This window comes from Balaenoptera ricei, chromosome 4 (genome assembly GCF_028023285.1).
Source record: "Balaenoptera ricei isolate mBalRic1 chromosome 4, mBalRic1.hap2, whole genome shotgun sequence".
NCBI lineage: Eukaryota > Metazoa > Chordata > Mammalia > Artiodactyla > Balaenopteridae > Balaenoptera > Balaenoptera ricei.
In genome coordinates, this window is record NC_082642.1 from 150072112 (window position 1) to 150093331 (window position 21220).

Below are 21220 nucleotides of genomic sequence, written 5' to 3' on the forward strand. Positions count from 1 at the left end.
AGTTTCCTCCACAAATTTCTTCCTCTCGCTTCCTGCCTGTGCTGCAGCTGGGGTATGAAGATGGCAACCCTTCCCTAAACTGCTGCAGGGCTTCAGTTCTAATGCAGCCTGAGGTTGTTAATTACTGTCTGCACATCCTGAATTTCAATGAGTCACAACAATATTATTTGTTACATCAAATTCTGAGCCTTTGAGGATCCTAAAGGAATGATACATATTACATAATTTACTTAAAAAACTACTGCCTTCAAAAACTGTATTATCATGGATATTCACAGTTCAAAGGAATCAAGATTAATTTTCAGGGCAAAAAGTGAGGTATAAATGTCACCAACCAGGCTTTTTCACTTACCAATATACCTGCTACTACAGAAGCCACTGCATTTCTTCTCTCACTCCAGTCGATACATTCACATTCTGGCCAACGGAAATTATCTAGGAAGCCTGCCATTTTCACCACTTAAGCATGGACTTTTCATTAAATACTATATTCTACAAATAAAAAGACAAAAAAAAAATCGATCTAAGGAAATGTTGTTTTTTGTTTTTAATTTATTTATTTATGGCCGTGCTGGGTCTTCGTTTCTGCGCGAGGGCTTTCTCCAGTTGCGGCAAGCGGGGGCCACTCTTCATCGCGGTGCGCGGCCCTCTCACTGTTGCGGCCTCTCGTTGCGGAGCACAGGCTCCAGACGCGCAGGCTCAGTAGTTGTGGCGCACGGGCTTAGTTGCTCTGCGGCATGTGGGATCTTCCCGGACCAGGGCTCGAACCCGTGTCCCCTGCATCGGCAGGCAGACTCTCAACCACTGCGCCACCAGGGAAGCCCAGGAAATGTTTTTAAGAAGTGAAATATCTTACTCCTTTCTTAAAGCTTTAAACACAAATTTAACTTTAGGTCTAAATCTACTATAGTTAAGAAGAAAAATTCAATACTACAATGAATATCTATTGAGATGTACATAAGACTGTCCTAGGACACAGAAGGAGCTTACTATTTGTTAAATGAGCATGGTGGTTTTAAAACATGTCTGCCATAGAGAATGGTCTTGAGGACATGGGGTGGGGCGGGGGGGAGCTGGGATGAAGTGAGAGTAGCATCAACATATATACACTACCAAATGTAAAATAGATAGCTAGTGGGAAGCAGCAGCATAGCACAGGGAGATCAGCTCAGTGCTTTGCAACGAGCTAGAGGGGTGGGATGGGGGAGGGAGGCTCAAGAGGGAGGGGATATAGGAATATATGTATGCATATGGCTGATTTACTTTGTTGTACAACAGAAACTAACACAACATTGTAAAGCAATTATACTCCAATAAAGACGTATTAAAAAAATAAAAATAAAAAGTGTCTGCAAAGTCTTTGACACTTCTCCCATTGAGAGGTGGATCTATGTCCCTACCTTTGAATTTAGGTCAACAATAAAGGCTGGTTCACCGATAAAGTAGAGAAAGTGATGCTGTGTAACTCTGCCATACAACTTCTCAGACTAGATCATAAAAGACAATGCAGCTTGCAGGTGGTTCTCTGGAACACTAACACTAGAGCCCTGAGTTGCTTTGTAAAAAATCCAAGGCCACAGTGCTGTGAGGAGACCACGTAGAGGTGTTCTGGCCCACGGTTCCAGGTGGCGGCCCAGTCAACAGCTAGCCCTCAACTGCCGGACGTGACTGCTGCTCCGGTTATTAGCATTACCCCCACACTTTAAGCCTTCCCTGACGAGGCCCCAGGTAGACGGAGCGGACACATGTCATCCTGGCTATGCCCTTTCCAAATTCCTGACCCACAGGAACCGTAAGCATAATAAAATGGCTGTTTTAAACTACTAAGTTTTAGAGTTATCTGTATGCAGCAATAGATAACTGGAAGGAGAAAAATCACACGCATAAAAAACTATATAAGGGTACAGCATGCTGTGCGAATTTTCAAAACAAAGAGAGTATGTTCAGATGTGATGATTCAGGAACACCTTAAGTTCCAGAAAGAAAAGGGGAAAAAAAACTATTTGAAAGCACTGAAGAGTACTGAAAAGCAGGCAGAAACTGGAGGGCATTTACCCCTTGAAAGAAAACACAATGAGCACGATCCACTTTAATACAGCTTTTCCCCCTGAAGAATCCCCTAACCTCCCACTCCCAGCCAAGTGAGACCCTGTGGTGCAGAATAGCTAAAACTTGAGCAAAAAGTCAGTCTTTCTGGCTTGAGGTATCAGAGGATGAAGTTCAGGATGACAAGAGCAGCTGGAAATTGAAGGGGAAATCTTGGAAAGGGGTAAGTCACAAGAGGGAGCCCCAAACACTAATATAAACTCTCTTAAATACCTGACTAACCCCTGAACAGCACATGCATGAAGGAGATTCCAAGGACCTCAGCAGAAAAAAATATCTGGAAGGCTAAAAGAACTAAACAGATTTCAGCTGCTGTCCCCTGAAAGGCATTTTGGAATTTGAGTTCCACCAGGTCAGAGATTAGTAAACACCTTGGGATTTCCACACACTCCAACAAAGTATAAAACCAAATCTCCACAATTTCAGGGTGATCAGTCAGTATTTTAATTGCCTGTTAGAACAAAAAGTAACACTCTTCAGATGAAGATAACTGATCCAGAGTGTCTATAATGTATCATCCACAATGTCCAATATACAGTTGACCCCTGAACAACACAGGTTTGAACTATGCAGATGCACTTATATGTGGATTTGTTTCACTAAATACATACTACAGTACTACACAATCCATGGCTGGTTGAACCCACAGATGCAGAACTGCAGATACGGAGGACCAATGTATAGTTAAATATGAATTTCTGACTGCACAGAAGGTCAGCACCCCTAACCCCTGTTTTGTTCAAGGGTCAACTGTATAGTTTAAAAAAAAAAATTACTAGACTTTTAGAGAAGCAGAAAAAATGTGATTTATCTTCAAGGAGGAAAAAAAAGCAGTCAATAGAAACAGACTCCCCCATAACTCAGATATTGAAAATTAGCAGACAATGACTTTAAAGCAGCCAGTATAAACACATTCAAAGACAAAGGAACACGGTCAAAATAACTGAGTTAATGGAGAATCTCAGTAGAGAAACTTTTAAATGTAAATTTTAGGACTGAAAATTATAATATTTGAAATTTAAAATTAACTAAATGGGCTCAGTAGGAGATTAGAGACAGTAGAAGAAAGGTACAGTAAGCTTGAAGAAAGATCAAAAGAAATTATCCTATCTAGAAAACAGGTTTTTTTTCTTTTTAATTAGGGGGAAAAAATGAATAAAGCTTCAGGAAACTCAGGAACACTAACAACTGGTCTAACATATGTTTAATTGGGTCCCAGAAAAATAAAAGAATCAGGAAGAAAAAATATTTAAAGAAATAATGGCTGATAATTTCCCAAATTTGGTGAAAAATAATAATTTGCAAATCCAGGAAGCTCAGCAAACTCCAAGGAGGATAAACACAAGGAAGACATCATAATAAAACTGCTGAAAACCCGAGATAAAAAGAAACAAAGCAACTTTAGGGGGAAAAAATAATCAACACATTACATACAGGGGTAGTAGAACAATATGTATGATGGCTGACTTCTCATCAAAAACAATGGAGGCCAGAAGAAAATGGAAGGACATTTTTTGACATGCTTTTAAGAAAAGCAATCATGAGAATTCCCTGTCAGTCCAGTGGTTAGGACTCCATGCTCTCACTGCCGAGGGCCCGGATTCAATCCCTCATCAAGGAACTAAACTCCCACAAGCCACTCAGCACGGCCCAAAATCAATCTCAAATGCTATATCCAGCAAAAAATATTCTTCAAAAGTGAGGGTGATGGCAGTTCTACCCCTATCTATCTACCCAAGAGAAATGAAAACATATGTCTACACAAAAACTTGTACACAAATGTTCATAGCAGCATTACTCATAATAACTAAGCAGTGCAGCAACCCAACATACGTCAATTAATGAATGAATAAATAAAATGTGGGATACCATACAATGGAATACAAATTCAGCAATAAAAAGGAAATACTGATACACGATACAACACAGATGAACCTCATAAACATTATGCTAAGTGAAAGACAACCACATATTGTATATTCCATTTATTTAAAATGTCCAGATGAGGCAAATCTATACACAGAAAGTAAATTAGCTGTTGCCTAGTGATGGGCAGGGGAGAGCAGAGTGTAATAGGGAATGCGTGCTCATAGGCATAAGGTTATAAAATTAGACTGTGGCGATTACTGCACATAAATATACTAAAACTCACTGAACTGTACACTTAAAACAGGTGACTGTTATCATATCTTTATTGTATCTCAAAAAAGCTTTCCTTAAATGAGGATAAAATAAAAATATTTTCAGGTAAACAAAAACTAAGATAATTCATCACCAAATCTGCACTAAACAATGCTAAAGGAAATTCTTCAGGTTAAAGGGAAATGACACCAGATTAATCTCAGATCTATAGGAAGGAATGAAGAATACAAGAAATAATCAATATGTGGGTAAATATAAAAGACTATTTTTTATTCCTTCTCTTTATTTAAGACAACTATTTAAAGCAAAAATTATAACATTGTATAAGATATCCACAAAGATAAACTTTCTAAATAGCATGTTAGTTACATTTTCAAATAATATGCTTAAATATGGATTTAGGCGAAATACCTCTAAATTTAAAGTAATGGGTCCAATTGTTGATCTGAAAAGAAGTACAATAAATATACTACAGAAGGTCCAAACACTGGAAACACAGACTGGGAGACAATATTTGCAAAACAAGTATCTGACAAAGGATTTGTACCTACAATATAGAAAGAACTCTTAAAGATTAATAATAAAAAAAACAAAATATAGGCAATAAAAAGTGTGCACGAGAGTTGAACAGACTTGAAATGGGCAAAGGACTTAAAAAGACAATGACCAAAAAGCATCTAAATAGGTATTCAACATCATTAGTCATCAGGGAAATGCAAATTAAAGAAATATCATCACATCCACTAGAATGGCTAAGATTAAAAAGACTGACTGCTGGAAGCAGAACAACTGGAAATCTCATACATTTCTGGTTGCGGTTTCTTACAAAATTAAAAATAATCCTCCCTATAACCCAGCAATTCCATCCCTAAGTATTTACCAAGGGAAGTAAAAACATATGTCCACACACAAAAAGACTTTTACAAGAAAGTTTATAGCAGGTTTATTCATATTAGTCCCAAACTGAAACAACCTAAATATTCATCAACAGAAGAACGGATAAACAAATTATGATGGATTCATACAATGGAATACTATTCAGCAACAAAAAAGGATGAACGATATATATAACCACACAGAAAAAAAATCTCAAAAACCTGATTTATGTGAAAGACGGCAAACACAAAGGAGTACATACTCTATGATGCCATTTAAAATGAAGCTTAGGAAGAGGCAAAACTAATCAATAGTCCCAGAGATCAGAACAGTGGTTGCCAACAGGGGCTGAGGATTGACTACAAGGGAACTTTTTTGGGGTGATAATAATGTTCTATATCTTGGTTGGGATAGTGATTATGCAGGTACATTTATTTATCAAAAGTTACTGAAGTGTACACTTAAGATCTGTGTATTTTACAGTATGTAAATTTTACCCACAAAAAAGATTTTAAAATTTTATCATTTAGATATGCTTTAGCTGCACTAAAGCCTTACTATGTACGCATTATGGGCACATTTTATCAAGATAGTCTGCAGACACAGAGATGAACTGTTATCAAAGATTAAATATTAACTGGTTAAAAACAAGTTTAGGGAAGGTCGCCATGAATTTAAGACAATGTCTGAAGGTTAAAACAAAAGTCATGGGACTTCCCTGGTGGCACAGTGCTTAAGAATCCACCTGCCAATGCAGGACACGGGTTTGAGCCCTGGTCTGGGAAGATCCCACATGCCACGGAACAACTAAGCCCGTGCACTACAACTACTAAGCCTACGTTCTAGAGCCCACGAGCCACAACTACTGAAGCTTGCGCGCCTAGAGCCTGTGCACCGAAGCAAAGAGAAGCCACCGCAGTGAGAAGCCCACGCACTGCAACGAAGAGTAGCCCCCCGCTCGCCACACCTAGAGAAAGCCCATGAGCAGCAACGAAGACCCAACGCAGCCAAAGATAAATAAATAAATTTATTATTTTTAAAAGTGACATTATTAAAAAAAAAAGTCATGTTGCCTATTATAAAATTCATTTTGCATGTATTAACCTATTTGTAAATAGTTCTATAAGCAGAAAACATGCAGTCGTCCCTCAGTATGTACAGGGGATTGGTTCCAGGACCCCCCTCGGATACCAAAATCTGTGGATGCTTAAGTCCCTTACATAAAATGGCATACTATTTGCATATAACCTCCTTTATATACTTTAATATCATCTCCAGATTACTTATAATACTTAATACAATGTAAATACTACGTAAATAGTTATAAATACAATGTAAATGCCATGTAAATAGCTGCCAGCACTCAGCAAATTCAAGTTTTGCTTTTTGGAACATTCTGAAATTTTTTTTTTCCTGAGTATTTTTGATCCCTGGTTGGTTGAATCCGTGGATGTGTAACCCAAGGATACACAGGGCTATTTCCACACACTAATTTCTGAAATGTCATGGTCTTCTCCCTCCTGGAGCTTAAATTGGAGGGTCAGGGGTTTGGGTGGAGCAGAGAAACATCAAAATAATACAACCAGTTACTATGAAGGAAATGCACATGATCCTGATACAAAATAAGGGAGACCTATTTTAGAATGTTCAGGGAATGCCTCTCTAAAGAGGCAACACTTGCTAAAATTTTAAAATGCACTAAAATTTAAAAGCTGAGTAAAGTTAATTAGATTAAGGAGAAGCAAAAGAGGCAGAGCAGAGAGAGGAAAAATTACATACAAAAGCCACTAAGTCCCTTTGATACTAGCAAGGAAGAATTAGCTGGTACCAAAGAGAATCAGAATATAGTAAGTTAGGGGAGGAAGTGGCTTGGAATAAATATGGAGAGAGACAGGTAAGTACCAGATCACCTTGCAGATTAATGTGGACTTCATGATGGATTTGGGGTTTCACCAAGTGCAACGGGAAACCAACTGAAGAACGTTAGGATAAAAGGAGCAAAGGCACCAAGATGGTCACTATGGTAAACATTTAGGAGAGGAAAGTGAGGGCTAGTATATTAAGAACTAACACTCTAAACTGAGAAGACTGACTTTCATATGGGTTTTCTTACTGATATTTACCAAAAAATAAGCATATTTTATCATGACAGTCTTGATTTAATAACAGCAATGGACAATACTAACACTGATCCCCTGGCTTAAAGTGGAGATAAGTATACAATATTTAACTTAAGATAATAGGCCTTTGGAGACTTAATGAAGGCAAAGACTACTTAGAGGAAATCTAAATGTTCAGTAATAGAATAAATGTTTAAGTAAAATAGTTTACTTAATGCAGACATTTAAAAATCTATTTTTGAGGGACTTCCCTGGCGGTCCAGTGGTTAAGACTCCATGCTTCCAATGCAGGGGGTGCAGGTTCGATCCCAGGTCGAGGAACTAAGATCCCACATGCCACGGGGCGTGGCCACAAAAAAATTTTTTTTTTAAATCTATTTTTGAAAAACATTTAATGGCATGAGTAAATGGTAATGACTAATACCAAGTGAAAAAAAACAGGTTATTAAAACTGTATCTAGGGCTTCCCTGGTGGCGCAGTGGTTGAGAATCTGCCTGCCGATGCAGGGGACACGGGTTCGAGCCCTGGTCTGGGAAGATCCCACATGCCGCGGAGCAACTGGGCCCGTGAGCCACAACTACTGAGCTTGCGCGTCTGGAGCCTGTGCTCTGCAACAAGAGAGGCCGCGATAGTGAGAGGCCCGCGCACCGCGATGAAGAGTGGCCCCCGCTTGCCGCAAATAGAGAAAGCCCTCGCACAGAAACGAAGACCCAACATAGTCATAAATAAATAAATAAATAATAATTAAAAATGAATATCTGCTTATTAAAAAAAAGGCAATGAATTGAGAAACATCTAGCCAATTTCATAAAAAAAACAAAAAAACAAAAACTGTATCTAGGGCTTCCCTGGTGGCATAGTGGTTAAGAATCTGCCTGCCAATGCAGGGGACACGGGTTCGAGCCCTGGTCCGGGAAGATCCCACATGCTGCAGAGCAACAAAGCCTGTGCGCCACAACTACTGAGCCTGCGCTCTAGAGCCCGCGAGCCACAAATGCTGAGCCTGTGGCCACAACTACTGAAGCCCACGCGCCTAGAGCCCGTGCTCCGCAACAAGAGAATCCACCGCAATGAGAAGCCTGTGCACCACAACGAAGAGTAGCCCCTGCTCTCCACAACCAGAGAAAGCCCGCGCGCAGCAACGAAGACCCAACACAGACAAAAATAAATAAATAAATTTTTTAAAAAATGTATCTATAGCATTATTTCCTTTTTAGAAAAAAGAATAGTGTGTATATATATATGTGTGTGTGTATATATATATATATATATATATATATATATGAACACATACATGCATAAAATACTGGAAGGACGAACACCAGAACTTTCATAATATTATTTTATATATGGGTCACAGGATGGTGTGTTTGTTTTGCTTTCTGTCTATTTTCAAAGTTTGCTGCACTGAGCATGAATTACATTTTTTTAATGCAAAGTGATTTTAAAAGTTATTGTAATTAACACAATGAATTGTTGATTCTTGCCTGTTGAGAAACCTCTTATATAATGTACTATGTCTGTAACTATTTTTAATAAACTTAAACTTTTTTAAGGTCAAGGAAATTACTGATATGTTCTCCCGCAAAACTGACCCAGGTACCAATTTTTAAAAAAAAAGATTACTGAACTGAACTAATGGACCCACAAGTCTTATAATACATTAGATAGCAATTATTCCTATTACTAGAGAGGTAACTCTTTATAAAAGGAAATGAGTCCTTTTTAGAGAGCATTTTAAGTGATTCAACTGTGAAAATTTCAAACACTCAGTTTAGGAAACCAAAGGATACCTGCAAAAAGCAAGAGGAGAAAACAACTACACACTTTAACATATAAACATGGCCTGAGTGATTTCCATATGCATCAAAGTCCAAATAACATACCTAATTCAAAATTTTTTCCTTTGACCAAACTTTCATGTTACCATCTGTTTATTCATCCAGCTCTTCACTAGTTGTTAAATGCTACAAATGTTAGGCGCTGTGTATACAAAAGTGATTAAGACAATCAGTGTAGAGAACAGTCTAGTTAGGGACACTGTCAGAAGAATAACTAACTGCATTATAAAATGTGCTATACTATACATACACAAAAGGGCTATAATAGAAATATGAAAAGAGTGTTATAGGACACTACTTCCCGGGAAGAGTTGAGTTGAGGAAAGTTTGATAAAGGGAGAATAAACTTGGCTGGGTTTTGAAGCAAGAAGAGGAGTTTGACAGATGAAAAAGAAGGAATAAAATATGCGAAATTATGTAGGCCTACAAGAGAACAGGGTAGAGATTAAGGTATTTCAAAGAATGATGTGATTAACATGTTTGGGACAAGATCATCAAGGATTTTTCAGCCTACACAAATCTGACCTCTATTCTCTAAGCCAAGGGATTAGCAAACTTCTGGAAAGAACCAGATAGTGTACATTTTTAGTTTTGCAGGCCAAACAATCTCTGTCACGACCACTCAACTCTGCTGTTATAGCATAAAAGCACCCATAAACAATATGTGACCAAATGAGCATGGCTGTTCCAATAAAACTTAAATTTACAAAACAGGCAGCAGATCACCAGACTTGGCCCACAGCTCATAGTCTGCAGGCCCCTGCTCTAAGCACTAGGAAACTACCAGAGGCTTGTAAGCAGGGAAGTGACAAAATCAGCTCTGTGATTTAGAAAGACAATTCTGGTGGCAGCAGTATGGAGGAGGGACTGAAGGAAAATGTTAAAGACACCTTCTAGACAGGAAGAGAAAAAGGATGTAAACTGAGGCCATACTCATACAGGCTAAGGAAAAGGTTTTTATTTGAGAAATATTGATGTGGTATTATCAACAAGCAAGGAAGAGCTAAGAATGACTGTTCGGGTACCCAACGGCTGGAAAGACACCATTAACCAAAATAGGGAAGGGAGAAAGGGAGAGGAGAGTTTGAGCATAACGTGTTTGATATGACTGAAGGACATGCAGGTGGAAATGTATGTAAGACAGATGTACAGAAACCACTGAAAGAGTGGTTTAAAGCAGAAACAGATTACAGGCTGATAGTAATTAAGTGGTAACCGAAGTCACAGGGGCAGCTAGAGCATCTCAAGGAGAAAGCATGGAAGGGGGCTGAGGACTGATCCAGTGTTCATCTCTGACTCACTCTCTTCCTTCCTCGCATTACTGTCTGCCAGGCATTACAGCAGACTTACATATACAGTGGCCCTTAATCAGCACAAAACTCTTCTAGATCATGAATGAAATATTTACAGAACATGTCCTACAAGCAAGGCACTGTGGGGAAAATAAAGATGAATAAAACTTGGCCCTCATCATCAGGAGATTTACAAACTGGCAGAGAAATCAATTAACACCTTTTAAAATTAAATTACAATTTGTATCATTAAAAAATCTGGGGGAATTCCCTGGCGGGCCAGTGGTTAGGACTCCCAAGCTTCCACTGCAGGGGGCACGGGTTCAATCCCTGATTGGGGAACTAAGATCCTGCATGCCACATGCTGCAGCCAACAAATAAATAAGTTACCAAAAAAATCAGGAAATTAAATTTAAATATCGTGCAAGATATTAGGTCTACATAGCCAGAGCAAAACAGCTGACTCAAATTAAACAAAAATAAAATCTACATTTTCCCTACTACTACTACTACTATTACTATTACTACTGGCTCTTAGTTACAGGGTGCTTACAGGTTACAGGCAACTCTACTCCATCCTCAGAAAAACTCTTTTCATAGACTATTCCATTGAATCCCCACAAATACTCTAAGGCAGTTACTATTATTATCTTGTATTACTAAAAAGGTTTACAGAGTAACTGGCCCAAGGTCACACAGCTAGCAAGAAGGAAAGCCAGGATTCCACTGAAGTTCACATCTGATTCCAAACCTGTGCTCATGACCATTACATTGTACTGCTGCCAGACAGTTTCACAGCATTTCTCTCATTTCCATTTCGTGAGGAGAAAGTTACTATTCTACTGCCTGTGGTGAAGAAAGCAAGAAGAACGAGACGGAAGAGAAAGAGCCCCAATTTAGAGGAATACTGTGATCACCTGGAAATAGAAGAAAGCAGTCCAATGAGGTCTACAATGACAGTGGTGATTACTGGTGATTCACACCTTGACAAAGCAGTCTGGAGAATACAGTTTTTCTTCTTAGGTTGCTATAAGCCTGGTGTCTAGGCAGTCACAGCGTGAATATTTTATAGGCCTTAAAATCCAACAGTATGATTATTCAGAGAGCTAAGCATTTTTGGAAAGACATTTTACATACTTAATCTCAGGATGCTTATTTGCCTTCTGACTTGTAAATCATCTGTAACAAGAATAAAACTTAGTAAGTACCACCAATCTTCATAAGAGATTTAAATCTAAAAACCAAAGTAAAAGACAGGGAGCACAGGGGTTTTTTTTCCTTTAATATTTATTTATTTATTTATTTATTTTCGCTGTGTTGGGTCTTCATTGCTGCGCACGGGCTTTCTCTAGTTGTGGCGAGCAGGGGCTACTCTTCCTTGCAGTGCGCGGGTTTCTCATTGCGGTGGCTTCTCTTGTTGCGAGTGCGGGCTCTAGGCGTGTGGGCTTCAGTAGTTGTGGCACAAGGGCTCAGTAGTTGTGGCTCACGGGCTCTAGAGCGCAGGCTCAGTAGTTGTGGTGCAGGTTGTTGAAATAATACAAGTGAAGGATGACATGGGGACCTCCCTGGCAGTCTAGTAGTTAAGACTCCGTGCTTACACTTCAGGGGGCACAGGTTCGACCCCTGGAAGGGGAACTAAGATCCCACACCCCTCATGCCTCATGGCACGGCCACCAAAAATATAAATAAATAAAATAAAATTTTAAAAGATATGACTGCCATGACCTCCTGACTCCACGGCCAGATCTAATCCCCCTAGTACTTCATTATTAATCTTGTTATTTGATTAATACATACCTTCCCCTGAAGAGAGTAAAATCCACGAAGGACATTCCATGTCCATTTTTGCTCACTGTAGTTCTCCCAGAGCCTAGCACAGTGGCCTGGCATATAGTAGGCACTCAAATACTTGTTGAATGACTGACTCTAACTATTTTGTCTTTCAAATTTTGAAATGCAATACCTGTCTCATTATCCTGTCACAAAAAAAAAAAATGAGTCTACTTCTTTATACTTAGGTTTATTTAAACTGATAATTTGTAGACACTGGTAAAAAGAAGCATCATTTCAATGAGGGAAATAAATCTTGCCAGGACAATATATTAAAACATATTATTTCTTTTTTTTGGCCACACCACATGGCATGCGGAACTTCCCTAACCAGGGATCGAACCCATGCCCCCTGCAGTGGAAGCGCAGAGTCTTAACCACTGGACCACCAGGGAAGTCCCTAAAACATATTATTTCTTAAAACCATTCTCCCTGCTTCCTCAAGTCCAGATTCTGCCAGAATTTTCTAAAACTCAGACTGGATCATGCCTTTCATCAAAAACTTCCAACAGCCTGAGATAAAGTCCAAAAGATACAGGGTACTTACAGTCTCTCCCTATTATAGCTTTCTTATCTCCTACTATCTTGATGCACTCTTTACTCCAGCCACAAAGAAATAAAAGGGAGAAGGTAGCCAGTACTTATTGAATACCTACTGTTAGGAAAACTGCTATATATTTCTAATGTATTTATTTATATATTTCTATATCTATTTCTATATATCTATCTATCTCCTTGGAATGCCCCTTTCATCTCTTTGTCTACAGACAAACTCCCAATTCAACCTTCAGGACACACATCAGCCAAGTTTGGAAATAATTGAACCAGATTACATCAAGGATCCCTTCCATTGCTAAGATTCTGAGAACCATGATCCTTCTAGTAATGAAGCAGTCTCCAAGAGCGATATGAACTAGAAAGTTCAAAAGATTTCATCATTAATTTCATCTATGTCAAAACATACAATTAACAAACCAAGTGAAATGTGTAAACCTTTACTGATCCTGGTTTCCAAAAAAAAATTTTTTAAGGCAGTCTGGGCCAACTGGGGAAATCTGAATACAGGTCAGACAGAGAATATTACAGAATTATTTTCCCAGATGTGATAATGATAGAATTGTGGTTACGTAAAGAGAATGACCTTGTTAGGAGATGCATTCTTACATATTTAGGGGTGAGGTGTCAATGTCAGCAACATATGACCAAATGGTTAAGCAAAGAAAAAAATAAAGCAAATATGGCAAAATGTGAAAATGCTGAATGTACTGTTCAATTTTTCTGTATGTTTAAAATTTTTTTATAATAAAAAGTTGAAAAAATAGAAAGCCATACTATCATGAATTGTCACCTAAAAAAGATGACTGCTACACAATCTCAGAGCTGATCCAGCCATGGCAAAACTTCACTCACTCTCTGAGGCCATCTTTACCTAGGTTTCCCAACAGAAGCCCTGCTTAGGCATCTTTGCACCCTCTCGGATTGCTCAGAAAATGCCCTACTCCCCAGTTCAGAGACACTGGCTCCAGGGTCACAGCTTTGAACCACACAGGTGAAAGGGAACCCACCTGGCAAGCAGTACTGCGATGGCAAAGGCCTAGAGTAAGAACATTTCTAAGAGGCTCAAAGGCAGTGGATGCCTTGAGGTACCAAGTCTCCTCCTCCAGCATTAGCCACCATGCAGGCAGCTAACAGTACAGGCTTTGGAGTTAGCACTGGCCTGGGCCCTCTCCTACCTTCAGCCTCTTCCCAGCTGTGCCTACTTGGCCAGGTTCATTTATCCATTCCACTTTTAATGGAATAGTCGCTGTGTGACAGGTACTGTTCAAGCTTTAAATGTCCTTGGGCTATGGTCCTCTGAGGTGTAAACTGGGGATATGACAGCACATCCCTCAGTAAGTGAGAATTAATAAGAAAAGCAGTGTCTAGCACATGTGATCACTCAATGCTATCAACCACTACCTAATAAGAAGATGGTTCACATACATACGACTGCTTCTGTAGAGGGCACTCTGTTCCTGGCAGTACTGCCATTACTATTTGGAAGAGGAAAACGATTACTATCTCTGGGTGATGATGGTAGATGTACATAGCACCTCATTCTGCTCCCTCTTGAAACTTCACGAAAACTGCAATCAATAAAAGGAGTTTTTAGAAAGTCATAAACTCCTAACGATAGGGAGAACAGAAGATGAAACAATAGCAATAAAATTTTGAAAGCTGGAAAGCAGATGGACATGGTAACTGACTTAGCACACCCAAGAAAGCCGAATTTCCAAGCCAGTAGCAGGGAAAGCTGAGAACCAACACAGTGACAACTTGGGGGGAAGCAGGAAGAAAAGTCAGATCCCAGAACCTGTCCCTTTTCTCGTCATGGTACTGGCAACTGCTTCTTCCATATCCTGGCAGAAATCTGAGGTTTCTTCCCCCCGCTGTGTCTTGTGTTCTGGACTGGGGGATACCAGGCATAACAGAAGATGGAGGTATCATACTGAAAACTGGACAGAAGGGACCTCTGTTTCTCTGTTCTGGTGCAGAAGACTACCAGCCAGATCCTTTCCTTCCAGATAAGAATCTGGAAAGCTATGCAGAGAAAGAAAACTTAAAACAAAATCACTATAACCTCAGAGATAAGAGAACATATTGCATTTTAAAGGAAGAATAGGATACTATCATAAGAAACATTCAGAGACTAAAAAATAGCTTTGAAAAATAAAAACATAACCATGGAATTTTTTTTTTAATCCAAATACAAAGGTTGAGAAATAAAAGTTAAGAAAATCTAGCAGTGCAAATTCCCCGGTGGTCCAGTGGTTAAGACTCCGCTCCTTTATTGCCGAGGGCATGGGTTTGATCCCTGGTCAGGGAACTAAGGTATCACAAGCCACGAGGTGCCCCCAACCCCCAGCCCCCCAAAATCTAGCAGTAAGTAGATGGAAAACAGAAGAAAACAGGTAAGAAAATTAGAAGACCTTTAAAAGGTTCACATCTAAATAAGAGGTGTTTCAGGAGACACTATAGAGAATACAAGGGAGAAAAATAACAAAATATTTAGGAAAATCTCTCCAGAATAGAAAATACTGTATTTACAGATTTAAAGGGCCCGTCAGACACTCAACCTAATGGATGAAAATAGACCCACGCTAAGACAGGCCATTTTAAATTTCAAACCACTGGAGTCAAAGCAGAAATTAGTCTGCAGAAATTAAAAACAAAACAAAACAAAAACAAATAGCAGAAACTAACACAACATTGTAAAGCAATTATACTCTAATAAAAATTAATTTTTTAAAAACACAGGTCAAATACAAAGGATCAGGAATCATAATACTTTGGAATTCTCAGCAGCAACACGAGAAGCAAGATGACAATGGACCAATTACTTCAAAATTCTGAAAGAAAATTATTTCCAACTAAAATTCTATTACCAGCCAAAATATCAGTCAAGTATGAGGATAGAATCAAAACATATTCAGACAGGCAACGTCTCCAAGAAACCGTAACTCTTCTTGTCAAGAAGCTACTGGAGTTTGAGTGCCACCGGAGAGAGTAAATCAACGAAAGGGAATACAGGAAAGATCCCCACACAGGAGAGCTAAAGAGAATCCAGCTATGCCCCAGACGAGGAGGACAACCAGGCCAGACTGAAGCAGTGTAACCAGGTACTACGCCAGCTTTCTTTTTTTTTAATTTTTTTTTTTTTTTTAGTTTTTATTTATCTATGGCATGCAGGATCTTAGTTCCCCAACCAGGGATCAAACCCATGGCCCCTGCAGTGGAAGTGCAGAGTCTTTTTTTTTTTTTAATACATCTTTATTGGAGTATAATTGCTTCACAATACTGTGTTAGTTTCTGTTGTACAGCAAAGTGAATCAGCCATATGCATACATATATCCCCATATCCCCTCCCTCTTGAGCCTCCCGCCCACCCTCCCATCTCACCCCTCTAGGTCGTCGCAAAGCACTGAGCTCATCTCTCTGTGCTACGCTGCTGCTTCCCATTAGCCATCTATTTTACATTTGGTAGTGTATATATGTCGATGCTACTCTCCCGCCACCCCACCTCCGTGTCCTCAAGTCCATTCTCTATGTCTGTCTTTATTCCTGCCCTGCCACTAGGTTCATCAGTACCGTTTTTTGGTTTTTTTTTTTAAGATTCCATATATATGTGTTAGCATACGGTATCTGTTTTTCTCTTTCTGACTTACTTCACTCTGTATGACAGACTCTAGGTCCATCCACCTCACTACAAATAACTCAATTTCATTTCTTTTTATGGTTGAATAGTATTCCATTGTATATATGTGCCACATCTTCTTTATCTATTCATCTGTCGATGGACATTTAGGCTGGGAAGCACAGAGTCTTAACCACTGGACCACCAGGGAGGCCCCTATGCCAGCTTATTAACCTGAGGACTGAATGCCCTATGAACCTGACCCAGATTCCTATCTGTACTCAGCTGTGCTTGGCTTGATCTTGATCATATGCTGATGCAGTTCCTGCTTTCCTTCTGAACCCTGCAGCCTGCATCAGCAAAGGACATTCACTTCCCTCACAGAAGGTTCCACTTTGACCTACACTGGTAACTGCATGCAGGCCACGGTGAGCAGCCCACTCCCTCAGACTGTATTTCTGCCATCTTTCCAGTATTTGGTCCACACTAGAGCCCTCTGATGCCCTGACTGTAGTGAACACCGTATCCCAAGACTCACTCATAACACTGCCCACTGACCTCCTCAGAAAGGGCCCCTGTCAGGGAAACAGTCAGGGAAGCTGAAGCCATTCCGTCCTGCTCATCTTTCCTGGAAGCTTTCATCTAAAAGTGACAATATTGTCCTTTCCTTACACAGTCAGATTTGTGCTTACAATTATGGAACAAATTTTTAATCTCAAATTGAGAAAGCGCTAGCATTTTCTAATAAGCCTGTTTGGACCTCATCTGTGCTCTGAGGAAAATAACTTTGTTATCACAGTTTTTTTAATGAACAATCCACTGTTAATAAAGACACAGTTTATAGTCCTGTAAGGTTTCAGTTTAACTGCAGAAATTAATAAGGTGTTATGATTTTATAGTCTGGTAGAAATGATTAATCACAAGGTATTATGATTTTGTTGCCCTCTTGAACATTAACCAATTATATCTAACTCAGCAATTTTATTGAGACATTCTTTCCCTATGGACTACACAGATATCTATTTCTTAAATCCTCTTAAAACCGGTTCTTTGTGGGACTTCCCTGGTGGTCCAGTGGTTAAGCATCCACCTTCCGATGCACGGGACTCACGTTCGATCCTAGCTGGGAAACTAACATCCCACCTGCGCGCAGCAACTAGTGAGAAGCCCTAAACAAAGAGCCCCGAGCACTGTAATGAAGACCCAGCGCAGCCAAAAACAAAAACAAAAACAAAAACAAAAAAAAAACAGTTCTTTGTGGCACTCTCAATAACTATAAAATAAAACTCTGAAACATGCTATGTGTATGAGAATTTTGTTTTTAACACTGTTCACTCAAAACTAAATATACTGTTTATGTGTAAATATTTATATATGTGTGCATATATGTACACGTGTATATTTATGTATTTATGTGTAAAGCTTATTTTAAATTTATTTATTTTATTTATTTTTCGCTGCTTTGGGTCTTTGTTGCTGCTCTCGGGCTTTCTCTAGTTGCAGCGAGCGGGGGCTACTCTTCACTGTGGTGCGCAGGCTTCTCACTGCAGTGGTTTCTCTTGTTGCGGAGCACGGGCTCCAGGCGCGCGGGCTTCAGTAGTTGTGGCTCGCGGGCTCTAGAGCGCAGGCTCACTAATTATGGCGCACGGGCTTAGTTGCTCCACGGCATGTGGGATCTTCCTGGACCAGGGCTCGAACTCGTGTCCCCTGCACTGGCAGGCAGATTCTTAACCACTGCGCCACCAGGGAAGCCCTGTAAAGCTTATTTTAAAAAGCAAGAGAAAGACTGGAATTCCCTGGCGGTCCAGTGGTTGGGACTCGGCGCTTTCAGTACCAAGGGCCCGGGTTTGATCACTGATCCGGGAGCTAAAGTCCCACAAGCCGCGTGGCATGGCGAAAAAACAAAACAAAATGAAAGCAAGAAAAAGATTAATTTAAAAAATCAGGGTAGAGGCCACCTCTGGAAGAAAGATGTAAATGTTTCATTTCTTAATTTGGTTGTAGATACAATGTTGATCATTGCAATAGTATTACTTAAATTATATATTTATATATATTCTGTACACTTTTTTTGGTACCTGAGATACATTTTGCAACAAAAGAAACATTTAAAAAGAGAACAAGAACTTCTGTTACTGTTGGATATTCACGGGGATTACCACAGGAGGGTATTACACAGCCTCTGTTCACATTTTCTCTTCCTGAAGGCCTTCTCTATTCATTCCTGCCAAGCCAATCAAATGAGTCAATATAACCTTAAAGTCAACCTCATTAAATGCTAACAAGGTTAATAAATTAACCATTATTTAACCTGGTCCTCAAAATTTTTTTGATCCAGTCTCTAAATATAAAAAGACACACAGATTCTAAGAAATGCATTTAAATCAAGCAAATTAACTACTGCTTTTTTTTTTTTTAATCACCACTAGAATTTAATTTACTTATTTATTTATTTAATTTTGGCTGTGTTGGGTCTTCGTTTCTGTGCGAGGGCTTTCTCTAGTTGCGGCGAGCAGGGGCCACTCTTCATCGCGGTGCGCGGGCCTCTCTCACCATCGCGGCCTCTCTTGTTGCGGAGCACAGGCTCCAGACGCGCAGGCTCAGTAGTTGTGGCTCACGGGCCTAGTTGCTCCGTGGCACGTGGGATCTTCCCAGACCAGGGCTCGAACCTGTGTCCCCTGCATTGGCAGGCAGATTCTCAACCACTGCGCCACCAGGGAAGCCCCAACTACTGCTTTTAAATTATAAAATCCTTCAAGTTACAAAAAAAGATTCCTGGTAAAAAGAGCACTACCTGAAACTTATCCAACAATGCCCAAAAGATTTTCATGCAGTAAGTTTTTTAATGGCTAAAACCCAAAAACAACCAAACGCCCATCATTAAGGGGCCAATAAAATATATTAGAGTACATCTAAACAGCTGCATACTGTACAGCACTTTAAAAAAGAGGAAGGTGCATACTGATATGGAGACGTGTCCTTATATTAAGTCAGTTGCCCAAAAGTATCATAGTACTATCCCCTCCTAGGGACTGGAATTCAGGATGCAAAGTAAAGAAACAAGGAATTCTAACTTTTCACTTGATATACTTCTGTGCTGTTTCAATTTACTTGATATTATTCTGTAACATTACAAAAAAAAGTTTACAACCTGGATAGATTACCGTAATCATTTTAAAAGAGCAGATAAGGATAAACTAATAATATAAATTCTTTACCTCGGACTCCAGAAGTGAATTCAGAAATGACCAGCCAGTTAAGGCTGCCTTAATCCTAACGGGCCGCGGAGGATGGGGGAGGGGAAGGCGTGTCTCCGGAAGAGGAACACAGCATCCTCTCCGTGCTCTCATTAACCCAGCTTTTCCTGTCGGGTCTATAGTCAAGATAACTTTTGATGTTCATTTTAAGGACGAAGAGGCTTGCAACACTATTATCGGTAAAAAGATGGCTAACGTTGGTTCTACGTCTGAAAACTATGTTTGTCTGAAGATGATGGAAAAGAAGTGTAACAATCCTGGGAGTAAGAGGCTTGGGAATTGTTAAGGAAAGGGATTTATAGCGCAGGTAGGTGAAGAATTTGAGAGAAGAGGTGGGACACCCCGAAGAGAAATCAATGTCTTTGAGAGGCATAACGCTCATTACACATTCACTCCCATCGGAGGCTTGAATCCTTCCCCAACACACACACACACACACACACACACACACACACACGGCGCCAGCAGCGGGGAGGGAGCGAGCACAATCGATCTCAGCACTGCTTGGGCTTTAAAAGGTCATATACTTACCTTTCAAATTAAGCACCTTCCATTGATTAACTCGGAAGCCAATTTATTGGTTAAAAACCAAAATGGTCTTCCCCAGCACAACTACCTTTACTACATGGGCAACTCTCTGCTGCTCCTTATCTAAAAGGGCACGAACACTTTATGATTAATACGCGAAAGAAGGTTGACCCTCTTCCATTTCCATTTCACACCTCTGTACCTGACTCTCCTAAGGAGAGACTCGGAAAAGAGAGCCGAACACTGAAAACATTCCCAGCCGAGGTTCAGAGCAAACGGGAGGGGCGACGAAGCACCTGAGTGGCCCCCTGACGCCCCGTGCGGGCCGCACATCGTCTCCCCACCGCCCGTCGCCCCGGGAAGCTGACAGGCTCGAGACGGAAATCTTTCCAGACCTTCCAGGGAAGCAATCCGACGGCGAGACAACGGGGCGGTGCGGCCAGCCCCGGCCGAGCGCCAGCCACGCTCGCCCGAGGGGACGCGGGCTGGTGCGGAAGGGGCGGCGGCGGCCCCCGCCCCGCAGAACGCCCGGACGCCCCGCGGACCCGCTCCACCCGGCGGCGCCCCTCACTGGAGAGGCCGGGCCGGGCGTCGCCGCACCTCGCAGGCCGGGCCGGACGAGCCGGGGGTGCCTTCCTACGCGCGGGCGGCAAGCGTCAGCCCCTCGCACGCCCCAAACCAGCCTCCCGCACTCACCCGGCTTCCCCGACGCCCAAGCCGACACCAGGCGCGCGCGCGCAGAGGAGAAGGCGGCTCAGCCGCGGCCGAGCCGGGGTCCTCAGCTCCACCTCAGCCCCCGGGAGCCGGGAGCCGGGAGCAGTCGGCGGGCGAAAGGCGAGAGCGCCGGCGGGGCGGGGCGGGGCGCCGTGCGCACCGCAGCAGCCAATCCGCGCGCAGCAAGTGGCCAGCCGGGGCGGGGCGAGGACGCCACGGGGCGGAGCGAGGGCTCCGGGGTTTTTCCGGCCCTCCGGGAGTTGCCGGCCAGGCTTGGCGTCTTACAATTCGTGGATGCGTAGACCTGGCCACTCCTGTTGCCTTCTGGGTGGCAGCAGA

At 41.1% G+C, this 21220-nt stretch overlaps 1 protein-coding gene across 1 annotated transcript in view; it reads right to left on the minus strand.

Moving 5' to 3' along the window:
• The window catches only part of TMEM50B (transmembrane protein 50B), a 36208-nt gene extending 15190 nt beyond the window's left edge, over window positions 1–21018 (minus strand). Inside the window, exons 1-2 of the mRNA XM_059921468.1 lie at window positions 20864–21018; window positions 353–492 (exon numbers count right to left, since the gene is read on the minus strand). Of these exons, the coding sequence (XP_059777451.1) occupies window positions 353–451 (99 nt within the window). The 5' untranslated portion in view covers window positions 452–492; window positions 20864–21018. The remainder of the gene's footprint in view (window positions 1–352; window positions 493–20863) is intronic.
• Window positions 21019–21220: the final 202 nt, after the last annotated feature.